Below are 15564 nucleotides of genomic sequence, written 5' to 3'. Positions count from 1 at the left end.
GATTTAAGCTAATCAATTTTTTAATATAAAAGAAACAACAACAGCTCAACTTATCAAGAGAGATTAGATAGAAGAAAAATACTTTATTGACTATATTAAGAAAAGTAAGAGATTAAATAAGGTAAACAGAGAAGGAAAAAGATTCACATCTAAGTGTATTTAGTGAGCTTCACTATATCACTAGTACAAGAGAAAAAATAACTATATAATAAAACCGTTAAACACAAGGAGAAAAAATTTTACAGTAAAAAACAAAAAAATCCATTAAGTTTTAAAAAACAAAAAAGGCAACACCGAAGACTTCTATTATATAGAATCTAATACGACTTAAACAAGCACCTAAAATGATATACACAAGGAGAGATTTTATTTTAGCGTAAAAAAAATAAAAACTACAAGGTAAAGAAAACTCGTTAAGTGTAAAAAACAAAGAGGTTGAAGAAAGTAAAAACAACTTAAACCGAAGAGGAACTTTTAACAAGTAAAGTTGTACGAAAATCTAACAGAGTAGAATTTAATTAAAAAGGGTACACAAAAGAACAAAAAAGAAGACAACACCTCTTTTATAAAAGTTCTTTTATAAAAATCCTAGTAGGATTTAAACAAGAACCTAGGAGGACCTACACAAGGAGGGACTTTTAAGTAAAAAACTCTTTGGAAAAAACCACAAGCTAAAGAAAGCTCGTTAAGTGTAAAAAAAAGAAGAGGAAAAAATTACTACAAATTAAAAAAAGTTTAAGGTAATTTAAGTAAAAGAAAACAGACAGGAATAGTAGGACCATAATAATTATGGTGGGGTGGGGGGTTGGATATCACCCTGATTATATTCTTTGGAAATTTGTAAAACTGAAATTTTATGTAAAATATAATTTAAGACAATATAACTGATATATATTTTTTAATTACTATGTATAACATTTTTTTTATAACTGTAAATAAATACACTTTTTGGATAAATTTACAAAATTGATGTATTTTTTTATTTTTAATATTACATTAAGTAAAATTATATAATTTGGCAGTAAAAGTGTAGTTTGTAATAACCTAGTATTAAAAGTGTTTTTATAAATCGATTAATGTTGTTTTATGAAAATGGGGAAAATGACAAAATTACATAAGTTAAATTAAAAATGATTTGAGTTATTTAGAAATAACGAAAATATATCTATGTTTTTATTAGGTTTCAGTTAGAAATCATGGTATTACACAAGTCTGTCTTTCATCCAGAAGGTTTTGAGTTCAAATCCAGGTTAGGTTAGCATTTTTCATATGCTATAACATCCATATCTGACTAAAACTAAGTAGTTAGTTGCTAAAATAAATAATTTATACTATTTAAATTAGATTATTTACAAATAAACGTGTAACATTTTAATTGGGCTGTTTTTTTGTATTTAATTATACTTCATTATTAATTTTAACTTTTTATTACAACAAAACAGAAGAGGAATAAAAATCCTAATAAAATTAAATGGAAAGTTTTAGATTAAATCTAATCCTGAAAACCAATTACAGTAAAGTCTGTTTTAATAAAAGTTGGTCAAATTTAGAACAACAAATCCATCCACAAATAAAAGTGAATATTCTCATCACCACCAATCTGGACTCTACCATCATACCACATATTTTTTATCAGTTTGTAAGAACAAAGTTTATATAACTGATAAAATTTTGTTTTGTCTTAAAGAGAATTAGAAGTAATAGGCATTTTTGTCCCACACTTTTACTAATAACAAAACCTCAATACTTGACTCTTATCTTTACACAGCTTTTGGCATGTTGTACTTAACTTAATACAATTTATACGTTGGTCTTCTAAAGAGTTCCATAGCAATTTTTGAGGTACATTGACAAAAGTTTTCTTCAAGTCAATAAATTGTATCGATACATTAAAAGTATGAATAAAAATAGAACAATGAACAAATTTGCGGACTATTTTGAAAAACAGAAAATGAAAACAAAGTTAAGAGAGAGACATGAAAGAGAAAAATATCAAAATTGAAGATGTAGAAAATAAATGATTGTAGATAGATATGGTGCAAGCACTTTGAAAGAATAAATGTATTATTTAATTAATATTTCAATTATTGGACACTGATAGTTTTCAAGAAAACTGTTAATATCTCATTATTCTACTGTAAAATGAACCGATTAGCAACTGAGTGTATTTCTGTGTATTACTCACGTGTACAGATTTGGAATCATAATATGAGAAAGATCTATAACAGCAGCCACTTTTGCTGAAAAAAAATGTAATTAACAAATCAACAGCTTTGTAAAAAAACCACAAAACTCTAACTCTCATATTTTATGTTGATGTATTAAATTGTACAGATTTTAAAATCCAAATACTTTATTGGTATTTTATTACAATACAAGAGCTGAAAGTTTTCACCTTGCCAACTGCTGGGTCAAGTATATTAGTCATTGTATTGTACTAGTTCGTTGTGTTTGTATTTTATATTCAAATACGTCATTTTATTAATAATTTGATGATATCATCTGTTAGATGGTACAACAAACAAGGCTCACCTCAGCCAGGTAACAATTCAGTTGACAACATTAATTACTTTCTAGTAAACTGTTAATCCAAATATATTTCAATGTACCACTAAATTCTATCTGTCCATATATATAATGCGAGAGAGATGTACAACAACTTTGGCTGAAAAAACGTATGTAACATCCATTTTTGAAAAAAAGTCTATTCTCACTTTTTTTGATATATTTGATTGTACATTATATTAACTGCTAATATTTTATGAATTTGTTTCATTACTGAACATTAATAATTTCCCAGCAATTGTAATTTCATTATTATTCTATTAAAATACAAAACGTTTTATTAGGCACTGAAAAAAGAAAGATGTGTTTCTCTTGTCTCATCTTTTTAAAAAGTAATAATAGAATACTGAAAAAAAAGAATAGATTTCTGCAGAAAGAAAAACAAAATAAATTAATTAGACTGAACAGATTAAAACGGTTCTCCAAGACGTAGGTATTGTTGAAACTTTTTTAAAACAAGATCTGTTTAGAAAGTTAATTTTCAATCACGAGTTGGAAAACAGAAAAAAAAGATGGTCTGGAAAGAAATAGACTGGAGAAAATTAGTTTAAACAAAAAAAAAATGCTGCAAAAAATTATCTTTAACATTGTCCATATATGACTAAGATTGTAACAATGACATACCATTACATGTAGAAAAATGAGATTTTTATAAATGAAACAACCTCATAATAATCTACTTTTTGATGTGAGGCCACCACATTTAAACCCCCATGGCTGGGACACTAAAAAATTTAAACGGAAAAGTTAAGACTATGCAGATTCACAATGTAGATCAGGCAAAGAGGGTAGCTTTAATTTAGTTTTAATTATCTAACTGGTACAGGATAAATGCATCTGGTCATAATATAATACAACAAACTGTTCTTACGAAAAGGAATCGTGTACATTTTAAATAAAAAAGCAATCTGTTTTTTGTAGAACTTTATTTGATTAAAAAAATAAATAACTTTGAATGTACATATGCAAATATTCAAAAACATAATTTTTACATAATAAGAGTATATAAATATAGTTTAATCCACTTAAATATTTAAGTGGAAGATTAAGTTTTCATTTCACATACATATTGTAAAATCAGACTATATAATTCTGAAATCTTTTAATTTATGAACAAAATATTATTTCTTAACATCACATAATAATCGCAATTTATATATTATAAACATTTCTAAAACTGAAATATAATAAACTAATTTTTTTATTACAATAAAATAATCTATTTCATAAAGAAATTTATTTTATAAAAAATTGAATACATATAAAATTTAATAAAAAATATTATTTTGCGATAGTAAAATTTTAGTCAATAATTTTGAAAAACTGTTGAATCTGCTAAAAAATCCAGAAAAAAGCTCAACTGTTTGTAACCAGTAACTAAACTAGAAAACTCAAGTCCCCTGAATAAACAGATCTCTAAAAATTAAGAAAGCATCCGGGTGAGGACCCAATAACTGTGTAATTTTTTAAATTGTGATTATAAGCTAATTAATCAATGATCTATTACAGAAAATAGTTGGAAGACAAAAAAAATCCTGCCAGAATGGCCACTCTGCCCCAATTCATCCTTGATACAAAAGAGGAGACAAAATTTACAGTGGAGTCAATAATTACAGAGGAATGTTTCTCCTTTTAGAACCTTTAAAATCTTATAAAACTTGTAGAGAATACAAAGAAGAGAAGAGCACATCAATAAACAAATTGGGAAATATATCAGGGTGGCTTAGAAAGGGAAGATTCTGTGTGGAAAAAATAAATAGTAAAGAGGAGATTTTTTTGCCTTTACAAAAGATCGGGCAAGATTCAAATAGAAATGGTAAATGTAATTGCTGAAATATATTTCTTAAAAATTATATAACAAAATATTTCTTAAATAGATGTATCAGAATATACCAGTAGCAACAAAGTATGATCTAATCTTAAAGATTCTTAATTTTTTTAGGTTTTAATATTTTCTGATATTATATGTTTTGAAAAATATTTTGGTAAATTTACAAGCATAAATTCAAAATAATTGCAAAGTTATACACATTTAACTCTTAATTGCTGTCATCTGGTCATTTTTAACCTGAGAGGTATATTTTTGTTGGCTATGTTGCAATGACAGTTGCTACTTCCCCGATTTCATTGTCCACTCTATTCAAGGGTGTTTCAAGGCCAGCTATAGTGCCATGTACAATGAAACTTATTGGTTTACCTTTTACGAGTGTTCACAATCAATCCGATGATAGTAGCAATGTTACTTTTTTTTTGTAATAAAATCGTCATTGAATTTTTTACATTTTTAACAAATTATGAGTTTACTGAGTAAAAGTACCTCTTGTGAATGTAGTAAAGCTTGAATGAAAATGAAATTGAAGATATCTTAATGAACTGATGATCTGTAGGACCGTGAATCTATATTTAGTGAATATGATAGCGATAGTGAATGTGACATAGAAAGTCCTGACAATGTATGTGAAATTAAAAACAAAAACGCGAAGAGTGTATCCGATGAATTGATGAAGAGGAAATTAGACGAAAGTCTGTCTATGAAAAAAATTGTTATAAATAGAGTACTGAACTAATGTTATTAGGACTCATCTTTCTCAAATAAAAGAAACTGCTAAAAACTTGAATCTCTATAATTCAATTTATTATTGGGAATTACTGTTTTAATTAGAACATAAAATTACTAAATTATCACTAAAACTACTGCTCCGCAACTTCCTTTGTTAATCACACTGATAATATTGAATTAAAAGCTTTAATGGACTACTGTATTTATTTGGTATATTTAATTCTAGTAAAGAAGATGTAAGGAATCTACAGAAAGTGATGGAAATGGAAGTGTTATATTCAGGGAAACCATGTCCCTTCAGCGGTTTTTATTTCTGTTAGTTTTAACGGCACTAAAGTACACCCCAGCATACTAGATGGTGACAAAACCGCTCATATTTTCAAATTAATTAAAATGTTAATCTCAAATTGCCGGTCGAATTATTCTCCCACCAAGTATCTAATTGTAGACAAGATGCTTATCAGTTTTCAGGATCTATGCACATTTTGAATGTTCATGAAAAATAAGCCCTGAAAATATGGACACATATTTAAGGAAATCATTTGCCTTAACTCATATGAGACTACGACTTGAAGAATCCAGACTTCCAACTTCGCTGACTTTATTATTAGAAATGTATTAAAAATTAAAAAAGGAAAAATCGAACTTGAATTGCTACAGAAAAACCACAGGCGATGACATATGTGCCCATCAATCAATGACAACAAACATCTCAACGTCTGTAGTGAGTGTGAGACCATGTATGCAAGTACAAATAACATCATAAGAAATAGTTGCAACAATGTAAATCTTGAATAAAATCTTGCAATTTTTTTTCATCATTTAAAATTTTTTAATACATATTTGTCTCCTATTAGTTTTGAAATTTCACAATTTATTTTTACAAATACGTTTCATTCAAGAATCAGACATTTCCAAATTTCATGATACATAGAAGATTTTTAGATTATTTAAATTTTTAATTACTTTGTTTATTTTATAATACGTGGAAAATATTTTCATTAGTAGTTGGTATTAAGAAAAAAAATCATTAAAAATGTTAATCTTTTTATTAAAAAACACTTTTGTAATTTTCATACATATATAATATATTTAGATCAAATTAGTTTTATTAATTTATATATATTCTAAACATTATGTTGAATATTTTATTTCTTAAATGCAATGATAGATATTTGAAATAATGTATATTAAGTAATTTGATGTTTTACATGCTACAATCAGGAAATCTCATTAAATTTTATATAAAACCACAAAAAAGCCACTTTTGTATGTTTTTGCATTGCAAATATGGTCAATAATTTTGTCAACCAAAAAAAAAAAAAATTTAATATTGTAAAAGATTGTGAGAATTTCAATTTGTGGGTCAGCTGTGAACCGACGACAGCATTAATGTAATAATAGCAGTAAAGAGTTAAAGTGGTAATGAAGTAGGTCGAATTTCAAAGTGTGGTAAGAGACCTGGCATCTCAAGTCTCTGCCCTCTATTGTTTAAGTTTGCAGCTCCTATACTTTCCAAAACCGTTTTCTATTGTAAATAGAATATATTGAAGAATATAATAGGAATATTAACAACGATTTGAGACATGTATTTCAAAATGTTAGTTTCTGTTTATATTCAAGGTTATGAGCACTTTTAACCATGTTAGTGAGTAACAAAAGGAGGAAAATAACTCACAACAAGGAGATAAGATAAGAAAACATTTTTAAGAAATTGACACATGAAAGAAGAACATTTACATGTTGATAAAAAATTAAAAATAATGTTTTTGAGGTCGATACAAACAACAGGAGCAGGAATCCTCCTATTTGTTTTTAATATGCGAGTAAACTTTAATACAAAATCAGAATGAGGTTTTAGATTCATTCAAGATCAACGTTATTTGTGAAAATGCATTTGAGAAAAACACATGTAATGTGTGATTTGTATAAGAAGGCTCACTTGTGAACTTCACAAATATTTTTCCTGAAATGGTAGAATTTCTCAGCGCCAACCAAGTTATCCGACTGACATAATACATGGTTCTGGGCTTAAAATATTCATCATCACGTGCATATTATACTCTAGAGTAATAAATAAATCTAAACTCTTTTTAGGTCGTCTGTAGCCTTGGAGTCAGTGGTAATGATTCAGTTTTCATCTGAATGTCTTGGATTCAAATCCCGGTCAGGAATCGTATTTTTCACAATACCATGGCTACAAAACTGCCATTTTACTTAATCCTCTGATGCAATACCTAATAGTGGCAGTGCTACTACAGTGGTAATAAAATTACAAAAAATGTACTTTGTAGTCATAACTAAGCCAAACGTTAATTTTTTGTTTACCTACCATAAAACTGTTCAAGTTTCGACTTCAGATAATTTCTTCAATAATTATCCCTTACACCAACGACCACAATGTTGAACAATACCTAGACTGATTGGTTTTCCTTATCTTTACGTGGATAAAATTTGTTATAGTTGTTTTAAATTATGCACACTTGACAAAATTATATTCATTTTTTCCCATAATATATTTTCTTACTATAAGATATTTAAAGGTCATAACAATTCTCTAACATGGATACTAAGATAACTTTTTGAACTATAACTCATTGTAAGATTTTTGACAAAGGTTACAAACAGACATTTTTTTCATCAGTTATGAATATTAAGATGTCGCTTTAAACTAGAAAGGGAATTAAAAACCTTTTCGCAGAATTTACAAACATAATTTTTGTCTTTTGTATGAATATTAAGATGTAATTTTAAACTGTATTTGCGATTAAATGACTTTTGACAAAAGTTACAAATATAATTCTTCTCTTTTGTATGAATATTAATATGTCTGTTTAAACTGACTTTCTGATTAAATGACTTTTGACAAAAGTTACAAGTATAATTCTTCTCTTTTGTATGAATATTAAGATGTGATTTTAAACTGCGTTTCTGATTAAATGACTTTTGACAAAAGTTACAAATATAATTCTTCTCTTTTGTATGAATATTAAGATGTAATTTTAAATTGCGTTTCTGATTAAATGACTTTTGACAAAAGTTACAAATATAATTCTTCTCTTTTGTATGAATATTAAGATGTATTTCTAAATTGCTTTTGCGATTAAATGACTTTTGACAAAAGTTACAAATATAATTCTTCTCTTTTGTATGAATATTAAGATGCATTTTTAAACTGTTTTTGTAATTAAATGACTTTTGACAAAAGTTACAAATATAATTCTTCTCTTTTGTATGAATATTAAGATGTATTTTTAAATTGCTTTTGTGATTAAATGACTTTTGACAAAAGTTACAAATATAATTCTTCTCTTTTGTATGAATATTAAGATGTATTTTTAAACTGTTTTTGTGATTAAATGACTTTTGACAAAAGTTACAAATATAATTCTTCTCTTTTGTATGAATATTAAGATGTATTTTTAAATTGCTTTTGTGATTAAATGACTTTTGACAAAAGTTGCAAACATAATTTTTCTCTTCTTTGTGCGTAATAAGTTGTGTTTTTAACTTATTTTCAAGAATAAGAGACTTTTGACAAGAGTAAGAATTATTTTCTTTCTCTTTAGCATGAACGTTAATGTCCCTCTTTAAATAACATTTACATCTGAATCTTTCATTGCAATATTCACAAACCAATTTCTTTCCTTTCTGCTGAGGTAACTCATTTTCACTACTTATATCCTTGACTAAATTTTCTGTTCTTACATCGCCATTCGCACAATTACATTCACTGGATTTTTGTTTTATAATTCCATCATATACCGAATTATTTACACATCTCTTACAATTCTTAGTACTTCCAGTGACGGTTAATTTATCAATAATAACCTGTAAAATTAAAACAACAATTAAAAAGTAATTATGAATTAATGTAAAATTATTTGCATTACAATAACATTATTCTATTTTGTAAAAAGTCGCAAAATATGGATAAAAAACTGAGTATTTTAAACATATATTCTTAATAAACATCGTTTGGAATATTATTTAATGATTCACAAGTAAAGTTTAATGTAATAACAAACTTTACTTATCCTATTGCATATCTATACACATAGCTGAAACTTGACAGATTGTCTGGGCTAAAGGTATCCAAAACAAATGGTCTATATTCAGGAAATCAGTCCTAACTTCTTAGTAGACTCAAATGATAGGATAAATCTCCAAGAATTGTTCAGGGTACTTTCAATAGTCAGTAGAATATGCGTATGATGTGCAGACAAGCTGACTCCAATGTGATTGTAGTCCATCAAGATGTGGATCCCACAAAAACCATTCAGTGCATGTTTTAGTTAATGGAGTTTCAATCATGTACATATGTTTAACAGCTTGTACAAACTGAATGGAATATCAATTCTTTTACGTCAAAGTTTAACGTCCTCAAAGGTATGACTTTAAGAAACACAAATCATCAAAGGTTACAGTTGTGATGAGGCTATGGATCAAGTAAGCGACGCATTCACTGCCCGTCCCATTAACTTTATTAGGCGACCTAGTTATGGACTGCAAATATCTCTTTCTACTGTTCACAACATTACCATAAGCACTCAGTTTGCAAGAATACAAGTTACAACTCTTATTTATAGTTAGATATCTTATTTAGTGGTGAGACAACTTTTCATATGTGCAGGATAGTTAAAGACACTCTGTCAAATTTAATGTACTTAAAACTCCATGCAGTAATCAAAAATGAAAGGGACACACCCACAGTCAATGTCTAGTTATGATGAAACAAAAATGGTGTAATCAGACTGATTATTTTCATGGAGCCCACTGTGACAGGGCAGATTTACATCGACCTGTCTCAGAATTTTCTGGTTCCTCAGATCCTGCCGGATTCATTTCCAACAAAATGGTGCTCCACCACAATTATATTGAGATGTTACCATGTTCCTGAACAACACTTGCCCAGATGTAAGATCTGATGAAGTACGGACTGCATGGCCAGCTAGATCTCTCAGATATCACTCCTCTAACTTTTTTGCTTGAAATTTCATTAAAAGTTGTAACGAAAGAAAGTTTGAGATTTGGACGATTTAAAATAAAAAAATTGAAGGTGTAGGTCTAATAATGAAGCTGATGCTCTTAAACACCTGGCAGGAGGTAGATTATTTTCCAGGCATCTGAAGAGCAACAAAAGGTGCATACACTGAAGTAGACAAATTTACATTAAAACATTGCGAGAGTTGATGTTTATGTTAAAAAAAGTTGCCAAGTTATGTTAACTGGTTCTCTTAATTTTAAGCTGTACTTTTAGACTGGACACTCCGTAGATTATAGTAAAACGCCATATTCTTCTGTACCAATATATTGTATTTTTATAATAAAAAAAAAACTTGAACAACCCAAGTAAAGAATTACAAAGTAAATGAAACAACATTTTATTTTTTATTCCAAAAGCCTTTTTGCGGGATCCTTAATATCAGTTGTATATAATACAATTAAATAAAATTACATATCAAACATAATAAAAAATTAAAACTACAATCATATATAAAAAAACATATGAAGTCAGTTAAATTAAATAACTACTTCTACTGTAAATAACAAATTAAATTTAAAAATAAAATAAATAGAATAAATTTATGATATGTAACCTGGAAAGCCAATTTACATTACTGAGTGGATTTAAATCGCGCTATTTATAAAAATTATGATTATTTCTTTTTTTAATCTAAAAATGTGCTGCCATCTGTTGCTGCTTTTTAAAGTGTCATCTTCATATTCTGTCTGAAAGTTGATCAAGTTGGAATCTTTTGTATTTATATGTTTAAAATCTCTGGAAAATGTCAAAACTTTACCTAGTATTATTTAAATTAAATTTCTTGATATTTTCACTACATGGAAATTTTAATATTAAAATTAACTATTTACAATATTTTAATTTTTTATTATGTTTGATATGTAATTTTATATAAATATATTATATACAGCTGATGATGCAGGATCCTGTAAAGGTGCTTTTGGAATAAAAAATAAGGTAAGTGTCATTTCATTTACTTTATAATTCTGTACTTGGGTTGTTCAAGTTGAATTTTTTATTAAAAAATAAAACATATATATATGATATCATATATATATGGTCAAACTGGAAAACATGATTTATAATGTATAATTTTATAATAAATAAAATAAAAATATATAATTTTTTTAATTCTTCTAAATTCGCGTCCTCTTATAACAATATATTAAATACATTTTAAAAAAACTTGTAAATAAATCTGAGGAAGTGGTGCGCATGCAAGAAACACTTATATATATATATATATATATATATATTTCCACACAGGGCAAGAAACTTAAAAACCAAACTGAGAGAGCTTGAACTACAGGTATTTGAGTGTTACCTTTTACACTGCTCCTATTAGCACTATTATTGGAGGTGTATATTACTGCTCTAATATCTCTATTATTGTCTGTTGTAAACTATTCATGCTTCAGTGCAATAATTTTCGAGAACAGTGGTTTTCCTTGTCAACACGATTTGTCTAGTTGCATGTCCTACACTATCAATAACTGAAGGCAAATGTTCACAATAAATAACTGAAGTCATTGACAACAGTTTGCATCAGGTGACTCTCAATATGATTACTTTAGCATTGATGCATCAGCTGTGCAGGGTGATCACTTCGGATATCTTTTGTCAAAATGTGGTAGATATGTTAAGTCTTCCTAATGTAATCACAAAATTAGATTTTATATTATTTTCTTTTCATTTACAGATTTTATGTCACAACCATGTTTAGTCTTACCAGGTCCATCAACAGGTTAAAATTCACATTAATGAATTTCAAAAACACACTTTGCTCTCACACATTGGCCATTTATCATTCACAAACATCTCAATAAATCGATATTAATTAAACAGAACTAAATACAGTTACAAACATTTTTTTAAAAACTAACACATTGAAATATATACACAGTAATGAAATTAACAAGAGACAAATCATGTATGTTACAATAGCCAATAGCTAATACTTACACGACATGGATAAAATACCATCCCATCTTTTGTCTTCACTGTGTGAAAATCTTTTATTCGAAGTTCATTGCTTTTCATATTAAGATTAACCAGTGGTGAAACATCATCATTCAATAAGATCTCAGATTCCTTTTTAAAAAAAAGATAAAAACACAAATTACAAACTAATTAATTTCCAATAAATGTTTTTTTTTTATTTTATTCTGACTGGAACTTAGTAATAATACCACTTATATACAAATCACATATCCTAAAAATAAATATTTTTGGTAGTAAATACCATTAAAATCTATCTTGCTAAAAATTTTAGAAAAATCCAAATATTATATGACAAAATTAGGCCAAAAAAGAACAAAACTGAATTAATTTTATTTTTATATGAATTTACTATTAATAGAATATTACAATTGTTATTTTACACGTGTGAATTTTATACGTGTGAATTCAGCCTTATAAACCTGCAAACAGATTTTGATTGAGACACTTTTATTAAAATTAAGTTTGTATCCAAATATAAGATATGATAAATTAATAATTATTGTAATACTTTTTCATTATTGACTGAACAAATATTTGTTAAAAATAAAAAATATTTAAAATCATTTCGAATATTTTTAGAAGTTTTATTAATTTTTATTTTAAACAAACAATTTTTACACAATGTAAAAAGCTAATAGTTATTATATAAATTGTGAATAGTTAAAGAATTTATAAAAGTTATCACTGAGAATGAGCTTAGGCCTGAAAGCATATTGAAGTAAGAAATTAGAGGCAAGAGTGTTTCTCTAATTCCGTGCTTTGCAGAGGCTGAAAGAATATTATATCGTACATATAGACATTTATGTACACAGAGAAAAAAATGGACTATAAAAAGTTTAACCTGCTAAATAATTAATATATACGAGTTCACAAATGAACTGCATAGAATCCAAAATTTACATGCAAGGACATAACAAAAAACAATACAGTAAGATGCCGATTTTCAAGATATCTGACAAACTACACTGCTTAAATCCTAATTAAGAAATTTAAAAAAAAATACAGTATTTGGAAAAAAAAATCTTCACTTCAACCGGAAATTTTTTATTTATGTTTATTTTACTGGGTTTTTCTATCGACCTTTTTGCAATTCATTTAGCAAAAATATATATGATACTTATAAAGGATGAGTGAAGATAGACTTGCTAAGAAAATTTCCAACATCGTCAACGTAATTAAATTAAAGTCGATTTGAATGAAAGAAACACAAGATGACCTGCAACGACTCAACATAATACAGCGGGACACCATTTTTCTAAATGTCCAACAAGCTGGACTGCTTAAATCAAGACAAGGAAACTAAAAAAAAACTAGTATATTATTTGAAAAATTTGAACCATTCATACCAATCTGTGCTTAAATAGGTATTTTTCTTATCAATCTTTATTATACTGGGTTTTTAAACTAGTTTTGGAATTCATTTAACAAAACCATATATATATATATATATACTGGCCTTTGTAAAAATAATTTTCTACATTCTACACACTGTATTTGTTGCACCATATTACTAAATCTTTCTTTCCTTACATTGTACATATGCTCTAAATTTCTTCTTAATTTTACTGAATGTTTACTCTTATTTTTTGTTTTTTTTTTTTTTTTTTACATGGTGTGTTACTCATTAAATATAGAATGATATGTGCACTGTATACCACAAATCTTTTTTAAATTACCTTTTTCAATTATCCAGATTTGGCCTTGCAAGGTCCATCTGGATAATTGGTGTGCCATTATATACAAAATCTAACACTTACCATTTCATTTTCGACTTTTAAATTTTCTGATTTAACTAGGTTGGTGTCTTCAATTGATAGGGATCGTTTTTCATTATCACTACTCATAATGTCAAGCTCCTCTTTCAGTTCTACTAAATTTATTTGCTGTAATAAAAAAACAATAAATTAATGCTAAAAGTAATTATGTTCATGATTTATTGTAAAATTTATAAAATAAAAAAAAATTATTTATATAATTCGCTTACCACACACATAAATAGTGCAGCCGCAATTTATTATAGCCACATAATAATAATAATTATTATTATTAGTTGCCTTTAATGTGCCAAGTTTTATTCCAGAAAATGTTTCTTTTGCTAAATTTTATCAAAAATGCTGCTATTCACAAATTGTAAGGTGGTATTGTTTTTTACAAATTGTAATCTTTTACAATGAATTTGTTAATCTGTTGCTGTAATTCTTATGATTTAGTTTTTTCTAACCTTACTGACGGTATCAATATTGCTTTTGTTGAAATTTTTTATCATGAACATGAGAGAAAACATTAAATAAAATTTTGAAATTCTAATCTTATTTTTCATAAATACTTACCAGATAATAAAAATATTAATTCTGTAATATTCAGCATTTATCATATGAATGCTGAGAGCATATCCATTCAAAAGAAAAAGACAAAACGCGCGATATAAAAGCAGTTCTGCCAACTTTTCAATATCACTGTATTCAATGCTCATAGTTTACATAAGAAAAGTGGTGAGACGTACAATCCTCTTCAATTCAGACAGAAAATTGTTGAAATTCATCATAGTCATTTCCAAAAAAGGTAGGCCCTCTGAGAAGATCCTCTAATTCTCTCTCTGTGTTTAACTTATAATTTCAATTTTTTCAAATAAATCTTCACTTCAATAGGGATTTTTTTTATCGATCGTAAATTTACTGGTTTTTTTAATTTAACTTTTTTCAATTCATTTAGCAAAAACATATATGTATAAAAACTTATTAAAGTAAATTTTTACCCAATTATCAAGATCTGGCCTAGCAAAGGTTCATCTGGACAATTGGTGTTTTCACTGTATGCAGAATCTAATATCCTTACTTACCACTTCATTTTTAACTTCTAAATTTTCTGTCTTATTCAAGTTGGTGTCTTCAATTGCTAAATGATCTTTTTCGATATCAAGTAGTTCCTCTTTTAGCTGTAGTAAATCTACTTGCTGTAATAAAAAACAAAAAAATGAAACATATTAACAATATTGTTGATACTCGTGTACCAAAAATATTTATAAAAAATGTAATTTTTGAAGCAGTTCTCTACTGAAAATTTACACAATTATTAATGAGAAAAACTTCCATAAGCTTCAAAAACAACATGGATCTACCTTATTATTAAGATATATTTAAGAACAAAATATTTGTAATACTCTAAGTCGAGATTTATTTTTTAATTATACTGTTAAAGTTGAGGAATCTTTATGTAATGATTCCAAGGTTTTTTTAAAATAAGCTAACAAAAACAATGATAAATCTATTTTAGGTGGCCACAAAGGCGGAGTGAATGTTCTCAACACTGATGAGGCTATTGGCCAATGTCGGAGGTCCCAGGGCATCTAAACGCAGGATATTAGCGTCTACGGTGGTGTTGGATATATAGCCGATACTACTGCTATCACATA

General features: G+C 27.2%; 1 protein-coding gene across 1 annotated transcript in view; it reads right to left on the bottom strand.

Moving 5' to 3' along the window:
* Positions 1-2181: 2181 nt before the first annotated feature.
* The window catches only part of LOC142330762 (uncharacterized), a 47948-nt gene continuing 34565 nt past the window's right edge, over positions 2182-15564 (bottom strand). The window contains exons 7-9 of the mRNA XM_075376207.1: positions 12114-12242; positions 8506-8956; positions 2182-2240 (exon numbers count right to left, since the gene is read on the bottom strand). Coding sequence (XP_075232322.1) covers positions 2182-2240; positions 8506-8956; positions 12114-12242 — 639 coding nt within the window. The remainder of the gene's footprint in view (positions 2241-8505; positions 8957-12113; positions 12243-15564) is intronic.

This window comes from Lycorma delicatula, chromosome 9, assembly GCF_047948215.1.
Source record: "Lycorma delicatula isolate Av1 chromosome 9, ASM4794821v1, whole genome shotgun sequence".
NCBI classification, from domain to species: domain Eukaryota; kingdom Metazoa; phylum Arthropoda; class Insecta; order Hemiptera; family Fulgoridae; genus Lycorma; species Lycorma delicatula.
Note: the sequence above shows the minus strand (reverse complement) of the source record. Positions and strands in the feature narration are given on the sequence as shown.